Source organism: Scaptodrosophila lebanonensis, unplaced genomic scaffold, assembly GCF_003285725.1.
Source record: "Scaptodrosophila lebanonensis strain 11010-0011.00,11010-0021.00 unplaced genomic scaffold, SlebRS2 tig00000001-arrow-pilon, whole genome shotgun sequence".
NCBI lineage: Eukaryota > Metazoa > Arthropoda > Insecta > Diptera > Drosophilidae > Scaptodrosophila > Scaptodrosophila lebanonensis.
The window spans coordinates 14155262-14169462 of NW_022060529.1; the positions used below are offsets into that span (position 1 = coordinate 14155262).

The 14201-nt window shown below is 36.6% G+C and overlaps 1 protein-coding gene across 1 annotated transcript; it reads left to right on the forward strand.

Annotated features, from left to right (window-relative positions):
- The first annotated feature begins 5689 nt into the window (after positions 1-5689).
- On the forward strand, positions 5690-7119 carry LOC115634302 (odorant receptor 24a-like). The gene is made up of 5 exons (XM_030531955.1): positions 5690-6210; positions 6262-6631; positions 6691-6795; positions 6852-7004; positions 7069-7119. Exons 1-5 carry the CDS (start codon positions 5690-5692, stop codon positions 7117-7119), a joined length of 1200 nt encoding a protein of 399 aa, XP_030387815.1.
- Positions 7120-14201: the final 7082 nt, after the last annotated feature.

Consider the following 14201-nt stretch of genomic DNA (forward strand, 5'->3'; position numbering starts at 1 on the left):
TACTAGCGACTTATGGGTCAGAAGACAGCCACATCACCTCTTTGGGAAAAGACGCATTCAGAGAACCCAGAATCCCCACCAAACGGAGGTCATAAAAGACTGGATATGTGTCTATTTGATTGACCTTTCAGTGAGCTCTGCTTATAAAAAAGTCAATTTTTGACATTATTCTTTACAAAACTTAAATGAATAATAAGCTCTTAGCAAATGCTAAAAATCATCTTTTCTTTGTAAATACATTTTTATAAACTATAAATTGAATTGGAAATTCAGGCTCAATAAACCGCTAAAATTTATAAATCTTCAATCAATTTCCAATCCATTTAAATAATACCGACATTTCTTGCCATCCAGTCAAGCAATTTAAATAAATGCAATAATAATATAGACTTGTTAGCTATATACACATGTTGCCTTTCAATTATAAGCATCGCAGCTTGTTTATTTGTTTACTAAAAATGTTTCGGTGTATGGCAAAGTTCTTTTAAAGGTCATACATACCAAGCACACCTGTCGCATTCGTTAGAATTTTGCTAAGCTGTCAGTCACTTTCTATGCCAAGAACTGCACATTATTTCAACGGTCGTGCCACAAAACTTAATTAACATGACATATATCGCAACCTGCCGGACGATTTTTGGTTTTTCGTTTTTAGTTTTCAAATAAAGAAATGCGCTAATGAACTATGTAGCACAAGATGTTTTCAATGTTTCAGGGTTTCTCGGGTTTTTGCAGAACCGCCAAAAAGTCGCCAAAGCATAATTAATCATGCAACATTCTTGCGGCTTCTTATGATTAGAGTTCCGCTTGTTGTTCCTAGCAGCACCGAAAGCATTTTGGCTTTCGTGTTACCTTTTTTTCGGCGGGTTAACTGAACTAAAACGCAGTTAGTTCAGCGCGAAATGAAAAAACTGAGCAAAAGCAGAATAGCCATAGCTACGAGTGATATTAACATATCATTATGATAGCCATTAGCACTTTTAATTGATGAGTTTTTGCCTTCTGCTGCCTGAGACGCGGCCACTGCACTGGCCACACAGTTGCCAATCATTTGTCAAGCGCAAAAAAAGCCGACGGCTCGTCCGACCGACGGAACTAGCATTGCCATACAACCACTCTACTCCAAGTTTTTCATTCAGCGCTGCCTCGGCATTTCCAGCTGTAATAATGGCGGCCCATGTGACGTTCGTCGGCCAGCCCGGGGCTCTTGTTTTGTCGCCGTGCGGCTTTTGCTTAATTAATTGAGCACTTCTAACTGGACTCGCCGGCTCAGGGGTCAGTTAGTCAGGCAGACTACATATATACTATATATACTCGTATATGTACACATATCCACACACTCGTATACATCGCATAGTCTCTGTCTGTGCTTCATTGATGAATTTCGTTTAGATTTTCAATTTTGAGCGCTAATGTTGGCCAACAATTTAAAGTTATTGCCAATTACTCAGGCATTCACAAGCATATTAATTATTATTGTTTTCGAGCCTGACTTCATTTTAAAAAGATATTTTGTGTTATACTTAAATCACTATTTTTAACGCTTCTATCTAATGGTATTAATTATACATTGGCGGTGAAAATACAACAACGCCCTTTTGCAAAGGCATTCCGAATTACAATATACTTATATACTCAAAAAGTCTTTAATAAATTGTAGATGTGTTTTATTCTATATTCTGTTTAAGTCTAATATTCATTTAACAAAGGTCTTCTTTATTAACTGCTACTATTGCCATGAAATAAATATCGGAGCATCCGAGTTGAATTATAAAAAGGACGTTTACCATTTTTCTGTTTTATTATTTAAGTATTTCAATTTTAATTTGTTATTTTAATTTAATCATACTTTTCCTTTATGTTTTATTAATATTTTTCTCATTTTTTGTTAGGTCTAATAACGTCTCTGACTACACTCTGCTGTGAATCGGGACATAGCTGGCCGTTTGGCAAATAAAATTCCCCCACCGAGTCGGATTCGTTATTAGATATTCTTGTTATTTCTATAGGCTTTGTTTTTCTTTAGTTTTATCTAGTAAAAGTTCTGTTATGTTTTGATTTTTTTCACAGCGACAGCTTTGTTTGTCGATAAAATAAATAAACCACAATAATAAATAAAACAAATAAACCTCATTATTTACATATGTTTGGAAGATAAAAAGGCAGTAGACACGGATTTCGGAAACGGTAGAGAATACTTTGTATAAAGAATTTCCTAGTCTGTAAGCAACATAAATTATTTCATTTAATTTTTTGAATTTAAAAACTTTTAAAATTATAAGATGCAGTGGTTTAATTTATCTTGAGGAGAATATTGTTTTGAAAGAACTTTTTATACCAAATATGTTCACAGTCTATACACGATTTCAATTCATTGCGCATACAAATATTTTAGAGCTAATCATTTCAACTTGTGGATTTCAGATTGTGCATTGAAATATTTATGCTTATATCCGCAAAAGAACAACATTGCGAACATTTCTATTGATTTGTATCTTTTTTCTGTTATTGCTGCTAATATTTTGTGTTATTACTGGCAAAACTAATTATCATTAGAATTTAATTCAACAGGAGTAATCAGTTTGGTTTCCAAAATGCAATTGTGGCAGCAAAACATTTGCTTTTCAATTAAATTCCGATTTGTCGTATCACATGGTAATAAATATTATGAGGTGCTCATAAAATAGTTTTAATTCCATGAGTTATTTTCCCAGCGAGCGATTTTATGACAGCATTATAATAAGAATGCTTTACGTATGGAATACAAAGGTGTATATAACACCAGACGGACAGGTAGACAGTCGGACATATCTATATTGACTCTTCCAGTTATGCCGACTTTATACATATTGTATTTTTAACATGTCTGCTCCTTCTGATTTTGACATACTTTTTGATTTTATACTTTCTAAGATAGAGGGTACTTTCTCGGATAGAGGGTACAACAAGTTTTTTCAAACTGAGTGCAGGGAATATAGCAGTCGGCCCCGTGCGACTTTGCATTTAACTCGCTTAGCACTAATGCATAAATCGTTTAGACTGGCTGAAATCTATTCATGAGTTTTATAAAACATTTAGCACAATAAACCCGCTCCCAATTGAAGTACAACAATGAGGAAATTTATAACGTTTTGTGGATGTCTGCTATTGCTGGTTCAACTTGTACTGATTTAATTACAATTTACACTTGTATAACACGGGAGTAATCAATGTGCTTTAATTTACAGGAGGCAGCCTTCTTTAAAATGACAAATTTCGTGTGTGAGTCCTTTAATACATCCTCGGTGTCGATTAATAATTGCCGTCTTAAAGCTATAAGCCGCGGTAAAGTTGTTCTCAATTTAAATATAACTTATCTTCATCCAACTAACAATATGCAATTAAGAGCAACAGTGCAAAAGAAAGCAAATGGCTATAAACCATGGCTTTTTGACTATACTGTCGATGTTTGTCAATTCTTTCAGCGGAGAAACCATCCAGCTATCAAACTAGGTTTTGATCTTATAAGAAACTTTTCAAACGTCAACCACACTTGCCCCTATTCTGTAAGTACATAGTAATCATATTATATAATCCTTCACAATACATATTAATTATTACTTAGGGTGATATATTACTTAAGGACTTTAACGTCGACCCTGAGAACATTCCACTACCGTTGCCAACTGGGGATTATCTTCTACTTCTAACATGGATGTTCCATAATAAGCGGCAATATATCACAAATGTTTATTTCACATATCAAGAAAACTTAGTATAAACTGTCACAAGCTATTCGTTATGTTGAAAATATGCATTTTCTTTTCTTATATATTCGAAATGTAATGTCTCTATCCTAAAATAAATGTCTCTAATCTAAAACTATAAGAAATAAATTCATTTAAGCACCCAGATCCAGATAAAAAAGGTCTTCCAGTTCCAAGTCATTAATTGATGTTGGATGTTCCATTTCAAAGCTGCAGTTTATCACAAATTTTTTGTACATAAACTTTCTTGTACTATAAATATAAGGTCAATGTTGATATTTACAAATTTTAATTCTTGTAATCCACTATGTTGAAAACTGCCCTTCAGACTCAATAGATTCATACACTAGTGACATGAATTCTTATTGTACATAAGTACACACATGTACATACAAATATTTCAAAGAAAGTTCCCTTAGCCAGTAAAAAAATGATGACGTATAGTAGCTATTTTTATAGCCTGTACCCAAAGGGTGAAAGGCTATACTAGTTTTGTGCGAATGTATGTAACAGGCAGAAAGAGGCGTGGCATACCCCACAAAGTACATATATTTTTGATCAGGATGACAAGACGAGTCGATATATGTCCGTCTGTCTGTCTGTCCGTCTGTCTATATGAGCGCAAGGATCTCAGTAAGTACAAGAGGTAGGATAACCAAAATTGGTATCAAGGTTCCTATAAGCCCTAGGCAGATCGAGTTTGTTTATTTTTTCTGATACACCCCCCCACTCCCCCGCAATTCGTGTTTTTTTTTCATAACTCCCGTAATTTGTAGAATTTTGTACTCAGATTTGGCAAATACCTCCAGTTAATGACTATGAGTCCGTATGCCAAGTTTCATCATCAACACGCATAGGTACGTGATGTAAATGTATACTGTTAAAACTGAACTTAAACATGTATTCTAATTTAATTAATTAATTTTAATTAATTAATTCATTCATTTTTTTAATAATTTAATTTTTTTTTAATTTATTTTTTTTTTTTTTAATTTTTCCTTTTTGTGGAGAGTACAGGCTATTTTACTGTCGGGCTTGCTCGACTGTAGCGTTCTATCTTGTTTTATAACATAATATTTTAAATCTTAATTCAAAGCTACTTATAATCTTCTACGCTCGTATTAGTTATTACATCTAAATGCAGGTATAATACGGTTCAACTCTGCTAAATGGTTAAGCCTATTAGAACATGCTATACAGTTATTACTGAATAAAATTTCATTGCAACAAAACTTAGGGTGGTATTTCATCCGATTATTATGCCTGTGTTTTTATTTAAAATGTTGTGATTGAAACAGACTGCCGCATATACATATGTAGATGTGCAATTTATTTCTTTATCTTTGTTTCTAAACAGCAGCAACATACGATATTTAATGAAAAACTTTCCTTTTTTAAGGACCTTGCCTTTAAGAACATTTCCGCATACTGTTCGAAATAGAACTTAAATGTTAAGATGTTGTCTCTTTTGCACTTCTTCACTGTGCCATACAAATATTATACTCATCTATTTAGTATAAACCTAACTGTGTCCGTACTACTATTAATTAGTCTTTAAACAGAGAATAAGAAGAATGACTAAAGTTTAAAGTCGTTAGCTCTGAAAAGTGGAATATACCCTTTCAATTTTCAGTGCATTCCTCTCAAAACAACGCAGCTAAGCTCACACCTATTGATTATTGTATTGGAGCCTAAAATGAGCATTGAAACGAATACTATACTTAACCATATATCGGAGACTTAATAATATATGTATAGCTGAATACCGAAATAACTAGAGAAATACCTCGCCCATTTTATTTAATTATTTAGCAAAATTGTTGGTAATTTGTCAATATTTGTGACTCGCTGCAGCTGCTCATTGACTTTGCAAATAATGTAGGCCTATAAAAGCCGTAAACGGAAGTAGGGCCTTACTACAAAACATCAACCGTAGCTTGACCATGTTGCTGAGCTTTTTAACCTCCTCGTATCCAGTGGATCGGCATTACTTTTTGGTGCCCAAATTTTCCTGGAAGTGGATCGGGTTCTATCCGGAGACCGAACGAACTTGGTCTGTTCGTCTGTGGAGCTTTTTCAATTTTTTCGTTCTGGCCTATGGCTGCTATGCTGAGGCCAGTTACGGCATCCATTATTTGTCGATAGATGTTGCAACTGCATTGGACGCACTGTGTCCGGTTGCTTCGAGTATTGTGTCGCTTTTGAAGATGGTTTGCCTTTGGTGGTATATGGACGACTTCAAGTTTCTAATTCAGCGCATTCGCCATCTCAGTGAGCAGGAAGGATCGCCCAAAAAGCTTCAGTATAAGAAGAAATACTACACGTTGGCCACACAGCTCGCCTCAATAGTGTTTTTCTTTGGATTCTGGACTAGTATGTCATATTCGATACGGAATCTTTGGGTTAATTTGCACCGGCTTCAAAACGACTTGGACTGGATATATGAGACGCCCTTCTTAATGAGGTATGACTACGACAATTGGTCAAAATATCTGTAACCCTATCTTTTTTTCAGGCTACCTGCACCGATGTTGCGTCTCCCCCTCTACCCCATTTCCTATACCCTTGTTCAATGGCACGGTAACATTACTGTATGTTGTTTTGCGGGTGCTGATGGTTTATTTGTGGGCTTCTGCATCTATTTAAGCGTGTTGATTAAATCGCTGCGCGACGATGTGTGTGAAACACTAGCCGTGAAAAGTGACTCGCCACCTACTCTACAGGAGGAGTTACAAGTTGTCAGGAAGCTGGAACAGCTTATAGATCGGCACAACGAGTTGGCAGAATTGACGGCACTTTTATCTCGCGTCCTAGCTGTGATTACCTTGGGACACTTTGTCACCTCCAGCTTGATTATATGCGCAAGTGTCTTGGGGATATTGCTGGTACCTTCCAAAAAATCAGTTCACCATAATATCTCCACCATAATATCTATACTTCGCAGTTCTCTGGGACGTTAGTTGGGACGTTAGCCTATGTCGTGTATTGTATTTGCGTGAGCGCAGAAATCTTTTTATATTGTCTAGGCGGCAACTTCTTCGTGGAAGGGGTGCGTTACGTGTAGAAGTACTTACTTCCTCTAATAAAAAATCCGTTTTATTTTAGTGTTCGGAATTGGCGCGAGATGTGTTCGATAGTGCTTGGTATGCACATAGTATCCGCGTTCAGAAAATGACGCTGTTGATCATTTTGAGAGCTCAGCGACAGCTTCAAATCCAAATACCCTTTTTCTCGCCCTCTCTAGAGACCCTGACGTCGGTGAGTTATTAATTATATAGTGCAGTTCTCTTGCTTTAATTAATTTATTATATTTATTTTATAGATTCTACGCTTTACAGGCTCTTTACTGACCCTATTTGTATCCGTTTTATAAACTATTTGTTTAATATTTTAATACATTTGCTAAGATCCACATTTCATCTAGTGTTGAGTGCAATGTACAAAGAAACAGATACATAAGATGTTTTGTTTTGTTGCTATATAATTTTTATTCTCCATTCTCGCATATCCATTTAAAAAGATGTGAGTGAGAAGTTTATATTCTAGAGTCCATAGAGCCCCCTTCTATAAAGTAGCTCATAGTTTAATAAACACACAGCTCTGCTTATTGCTGTAAAGATTTCCTACTTTAGCGATTTTTGGAAAAACCTACTAGCTATATCATAATTAATCGGAAAAACCGCAGAAAAATAATTCACATTTTTACGAATTTCGGGCGAAATTAGTATCTCATGTTAGTTGTGCCCCTATACTGATAACATGAGCTTTTCCCACTCATGGGCAGATCGATTCAAAATTTGGAGAATCGTGCAAAGTCGATCCACAACGGATTCAAGACATTTACAATAAATCTGACGCATTAATGTTAATAAAACATACTGGATTCTACATTGCGCCGAGACGCTAATTTCGTAGTTATTAAAGAGCATTTTTGCTTAAAGCCGGCCGACTCTTGGCTAAAACGACAGCAACTGTAAGCATTTCCTTTACAGATACCCAAGGTATAAAACCGCTTACTATGCCTCCACTGATGGATAGTCTACTCTTTTTATAGTAAATATTATTTTTCTATTAGTGTTTAATCCTTAAAGAAGCCTTTGAGTGCAAAAAATAAAACTAAAACAAATGAAACTAAAAGAGAATTCCTTTACTATAAAACACCAAACTCAATTTTTTAAAATCACTTTCATTCTCAAATACGAACTATTATTGGTCTCTTGGCCACTTGGGGAAATCGTACTATAACCAATTTGGATTATTTGCGTCTTATCAAAACGACCGAAAATTCGTTGAAAACCTTGAGGCAGAACAAAAAAATTCCATGATTCATAAACCGCAACATGCAATTAAATATTCGCAATACCGTTAGTTCTCTAGGTACAGTAGTGGCAGCTCAGCAACAGCCCCAAGCGCATTCCCTTTTTTATTTGATGCCCACAAAGTAACAATGAACAAGCCTCTACCTCGTCCTCTGGCCTACACAAGACCGGCACATGTTAGACACAGGTCTGCAGAAAAAGCCACAAGCGTCACGCCTCCAGACGCCAATTATGTTGTGGTGTGGCCAAGGACGCGCCGGCCGACGCCATACAGGATGTGGCTCGCTTGTAGTAGCCCGAAGCCTTAAAGCCCCAAACAGAAAAAAAGCAAATTAAAAAAAAAAACACACACACAGTTTGTCCAATGCGAATACGTTTATATCAAATGCCAGCTCCAAAATGCTAGTAAAATAAAAATCAAGAGAAAAAGATCATTGCGAAAGTTGAAAACCTCGACTACTGCAACAACTAAAACAACAATCGCCCGGCGGCCCTAACGGAAATGGACATAATGCGATGGCAACATTGAAGCTTCAGAGGCAATTAAGCAGCCCCATGAACGTGCAGCATTAAATTGAAGCTGAAAGTGGGGCCGATACATCAAAAGTGAACGCTATTCATCATCTCTAGAATCACGGCGTCAAGGTGCCGCCGACAGCTCAGCACCGTTTGCCGCCTAAAGTTCGGTAAGGAGGCGTCCTTTCTCGCTTATTTATGAACTGCTGCTGGCACACATCGAGCACGAGCTAAAAAGGCAATAAATGGCGGCAACGATCTAACAACAGAGCAAGGAATTTGATCGAAATTTTTGTGGCTCTAACTAAACAATTTGTTAAAAATATCCACATAGATATTTATCGACTAATAACAATTCCCTAATTCACGCAGGCACTGAATGCAGACAAGTGCTATTCAGTTTTAAAAACTCAGTCCAAGAAGTTGCTTTGCAAATTTCAATCCCTTGGTGGAGAATATTGATGTCAAAGGCTGTTTGCTGGAATCTCAGTTTTCCAATTTCTTGTACAAAAATAAAATGAATAAAGTCCAAAAATTTGTGTGTATCTGTCAGTACAGAGAGAGCTGCTGGCGATATTGGATTTACGACTACTGTAACTATTAATCGTAATTTCTTTAATTGTGCAAAAAACGGACGAACGATTCGTCTCTGTCTCCCATGCTTACTTCAATAACTACCATTTTTTAAGAGAATTCGTACGCTCTCTTGCTTTTGATTGATCTAACTGCGCTCTCTTGCTCCTTTGCGACAAGTTGGGGCGCCCGACCACCCCAACCGCAACTTGTTGGTATGTCTATGTCTTCATACAACAGACTCAATGCTCAAATGCAGGCAAGTTAACAATCTGTTATACAACACATTCGGCAAACTCTGTTAATTGAGTTTTTTTCTTTCTTTTTTTTGTGTATCTGTTATGTTATGGTGACATTTTGTCTGCTAAAATAAAGGCCTCATACACACATGCATACATGAAAAAAAAAATTAATTAATAAAAATCGCTGCGTACTTACATATACCTAGAGATTAATTGCGATTGATTTAATTAAATATTATTTTCAAATTGAACACTTTTACTTATTTAGATCACATTTACAAACACTTAAAAAAAATAGAAACAAAAATTGAAGCACTGCGAAATTTATTTCACGAACACACACATACACACATCAGTATGTATGTATGCAGCACATTAATCGCGCGGCATTTTCGGCATTTAATAAACACATATTTTGCACACTTCACACACAACTTAATATGTACACTTGCTTTTACATAATTTTTTTAATGTTTAAGCTATTAATTAAACATTTTCTCGGAGTTTTCGGCAAATCCAAATAGAAATGGCGCGACGCGTTCAACAGGTCGAGAAAAACTAAGCCTTGCGTTGCAGCTGCTAGCAGAATGCTTTCTATAAGAATGTAAATGTGAAGGAAAGGAATCAAAAATCATAACTGTAAATCAACTCTCGCGCCTGCCATGCGTAGTTTTTTGTCGTGCTCATTTTCTCTTATTAATAAACACATATTAAGAACACTTCACACACAACTTAATATGTACACTTGCTTTTACATAATTTTTTAATGTTTAAGCTATTAATTAAACATTTTCTCGGAGTTTTCGGCAACTCCAAATAGAAATGGCGCGACGCGTTCAACAGGTCGAGAAAAACTAAGCGTTGCATTGCAGCTGCAAGCAGAATGCTTTCTATAAGAATGTAAATGTGAAGGAAAGGAATCAAAAATCATAACTGTAAATCAATTCTCGCGCCTGCCATGCGTATTTCGTTTTATGCACATTTTCTTACATGAAATTGTTGGCAGACCATTTGTAATTTGTCGAAATGCTTATACATATGTACTATATAGTAAATCAACAACATTAATTAATTTCAATTTATTAAAGGACCAAGGAAAATCATTGCATGTGACTAAATCGCATACGTATGTAATAAATTTGTATATGGTCTTAGAAAAATTATAAAATGAAATAAATACAGTTACCGACGCAAGGCCTGCAGCTATTGGTCAAGGTCGAAAATAATTATGGACGAAGTGCGGGCGATTGGGCGCTCATTTTACTGCCTTGTCTTCAGTTCAGCGTTTGGCCACTTCCTCTGTAACTGGGCGCTGATCACTAATGCCGCGTGATCTACTGCTGGCGTGTCGAGCACTCTCTGCTCCATTGCAATTAAACAATTAGCTGTGTCGCGGAGTGGCCGACCGCCTGGCCAAGTTTCTGGCGGGCAGGAAATTTCACTGGAACCGCTGCCACATCACGCCCATTAGCGACAATCAATCTCGACGACGCGGCGGTGCAAAAACTAAGGCAGCAACAAATCCAGTGATAAAGTCTTAAGCGTTGCTCTTGTTTTGGTTTCTTTATTTGCCGCTCGCTGTCGTTTTGTTTTTTATTTACGAATTCAACTGCCAGATAACCTATAATTATGAAATTATTATCGAGCGCCAAGTTAGGCTCAAAACTTGACTATAAAAGTGCCAAGCAAAGGCAACAACAATGACTCGAACATACATATATATGTACTTCTATTTATGTATGTATAGTATACTATATAAGCCGATATTATAGCTTTATTCTCACGAAGAAGAAATCCAACTTATCGTCCGCAGGGACAGTATGAGTTGAGTTCTGAGTTTTCTATCCTCAAGGGAGGACTGGCGTAGACCTAAGGGAGCTTATCCAATTTATTTATTGAATATCATTAAACATTCTCCAGTGCTATGACTGCTGAAGTTTTCGATAAAGTATGACAAGGAGGACAAGATTATTTTTGCTTTAAAACTTTAAAACAAGTGTTTTTTTTAATATGCTAACTAACTATTACACGGAAGCCAAACTTAACAAGTGTACCAAAAAATATAAATGCTAACAATTAGAATCTTATTAAAGTAAGTTAGCTGGCTGCCGTGGGATTTCATCAGTATAGTAGGGGCCAGGCTAGGGATTTAAAAAAACATCGATGTCTCGAGCATCGACGATGTTTTCCCCACGATACATCGATATTTGCCGATGGTTTTTTACATCGTCGATCCATCGTTTGTACAAACATCGAACATTATTCATGTTTTGTTGGGCGGTCACATTTCTTTGTGTATTTGTATTATAAATTATTGGATATTTTCATTAAAGTGTGTAATAGTGTGTAATATAAATTTTAGATTTTTAAGCATTTGATCTTCATATTTTCATATATAATATCACACTTAATATGTTTAAAAGGCGTAGCTGAAACGCGTCGTTGTTTTTATACCCTGTACCCGTAGGGTAAAAAGGGTATATTAGGTTTGTGCAAAGTATGTAACATACAGAAGGAAGCATCTCCGACCCCATAAAGTATATATATTCTTGATCAGCATGACGAGAGAAATCGATCTAGACATGTCCGTCCGTCTGTCCGTCTGTCCGTCTGTCCGTCCGTCTGGATGAACGCGAGGATCTCAGAAACTATATAAGCTAGAATAACCAAAGTTGGCATCCAGATTCTCCTAGGTCCGAGTAAGGACGAGTTTATTTTTTTTTTTTTAATTTTCCCCCCCTTCCCCCGCTGCAGAATTTCGTCAATAGCGTCCACATTTCAAATGCTACCTAAACCAAACTTTGCACACATAATTTATATATAATTGTCTACTGTTGTTCAAAATTTGATTAAATTCGGTCAATTCTAAGAAAAGTTATTAGCGAAACAAATTCTCGCCAGTACAACCCCCCCAAACTGCAGCAACAAGTTCGCTCTTCTTCTTCCTCTTTTTGCTGCCGCTATGGGCGCATATAACTCAGTGACGGAAGTTTACCTGGGTACAGGGTATTACACTGTCGGGCTTGCTCGACTGTAGCGTTCTCTCTTGTTAAAACTGTATATAATCCTTTTTTTAAGTAAGCCATACATATTCATCAAAAGTGAATATTACGAGTACTTTATTGATTAACAACATTAAATAAAATATTATGACAGTCTCTCTTGATATATAAACATTTTGTATTTTCAAAAATCTTTTTTGATTTTCTCCCTACTATTAGCTTTTTTTCTATGGAAAGTTAATTTTTTAAAACATCGATTATAATATGCATGTGTGTACTGATCGTTATTATAACATTTGTTAAATACTTTATTATAAAATATGTATAACACCGTTCAGCACAAGATAAATATGCTTAACCTATACACTATATTCAGACTAAGGCATATAATTCCAATATAGCTCTCTTAGAAGTAAGTTTATTTATAGAAAAACGTATAATTTTGGATTGAGGAATATTTATTACCCTAAACTACGAATTCAATTTGCGTTTTAATCATATCAAGGAACTATCAAGCCGATTAACAGATAGCTGCTTATCGTTTGTTGTAGTAGTACAAGTAGCTTTATCTTCGTCTGCATTGTTACACATTGTGGTTTGGTCATTTACCTTTTCCCCTACCTATCCATCTACCATGAAAACAGCCGAATTTATGCAAAAAGCCCGCTAGGCAAAGCAAACAAAACGTCGAAAGACTGAGCGGAAAACAAATGTTGGGCGTTCTAGGAATTTCTTGAGGAGAACGGCGCAAAATAAGACAAAGTACGCACAGGATGCAGCTTGTCCGTTTGTGCATTTTGAATATTTATGAAATTTTTTTTTAGTAACTTGCCAGCACCCTTCGTTTCCAGAGCTGGCACATTGCATATGCCGTTATGAGTTATTTAAGTGCAGCGCGACAGGGGCGCCAAGGCAAGCAACATATTAACGGGGTTGTGCATACATGAGTTGTGTTTTCGTAAATAAGTTGTATTTTATATATTTTACACCAACTAAATAGCCCGCAATATAAACATACATACATATACATAAGAGTATGTATGTACATATGTATGTAGAAATTTTGATATGATACTACAAGCACATCCTGCTCGTGATGGCTACAACCTGTAATTTGCAAATGTTGCGAAACAAATGCAAAACTGAAACGTATCCTATGGAAGTGGATGTGGATGTGCATGAGGTTACACATGCTCCCAGCCTGGACATCCCATATAACCACAAAAATGGCGCGGATGCTGTTGCGACTGATGCGACGGCTGATGAGCCGACAATACTCGTACTTTGAATGCGAGCAGAGCACAACAAAGAGAGAGAGATGTTCATCGGAACGCATGTTCTTTGAAAATTGCCCATAATTATGCGAACGAACTTCAAACTGATTGTTTCTACCCGCAGCAGCAGCAGCAGCAGCAGCAGCATTGGCGGCCACTGCCGTCCAAAAACCGCGTCTGTTGCATGCAACACTCTTGACTGGTCCAGCCTGTCCAGATCGGGTCGGTCGGGTCTTCGGTACCGAATCGACCGCTGCAGTGAAAGAGAATGACTGTAATTACGCATCACTTTTTCTTAATTTTCATGCTGTGCATCTTCCTTGACTGGCTCTGCCGCTGTTGCCAATGTTGGTGGGGCGATGGCTTGGCCACCATCTTGTCTGCGTGCTGCGATGAGACGTTGCCGAGGATTTGGACACTGAACTTGACCCACAAGACAAGTTTGACTGACTGGGCCTATTGCGAGAAATACATACATACATACATACATACCATACATGTTTACATGCAAAAGTTTTAGAAAATTGCT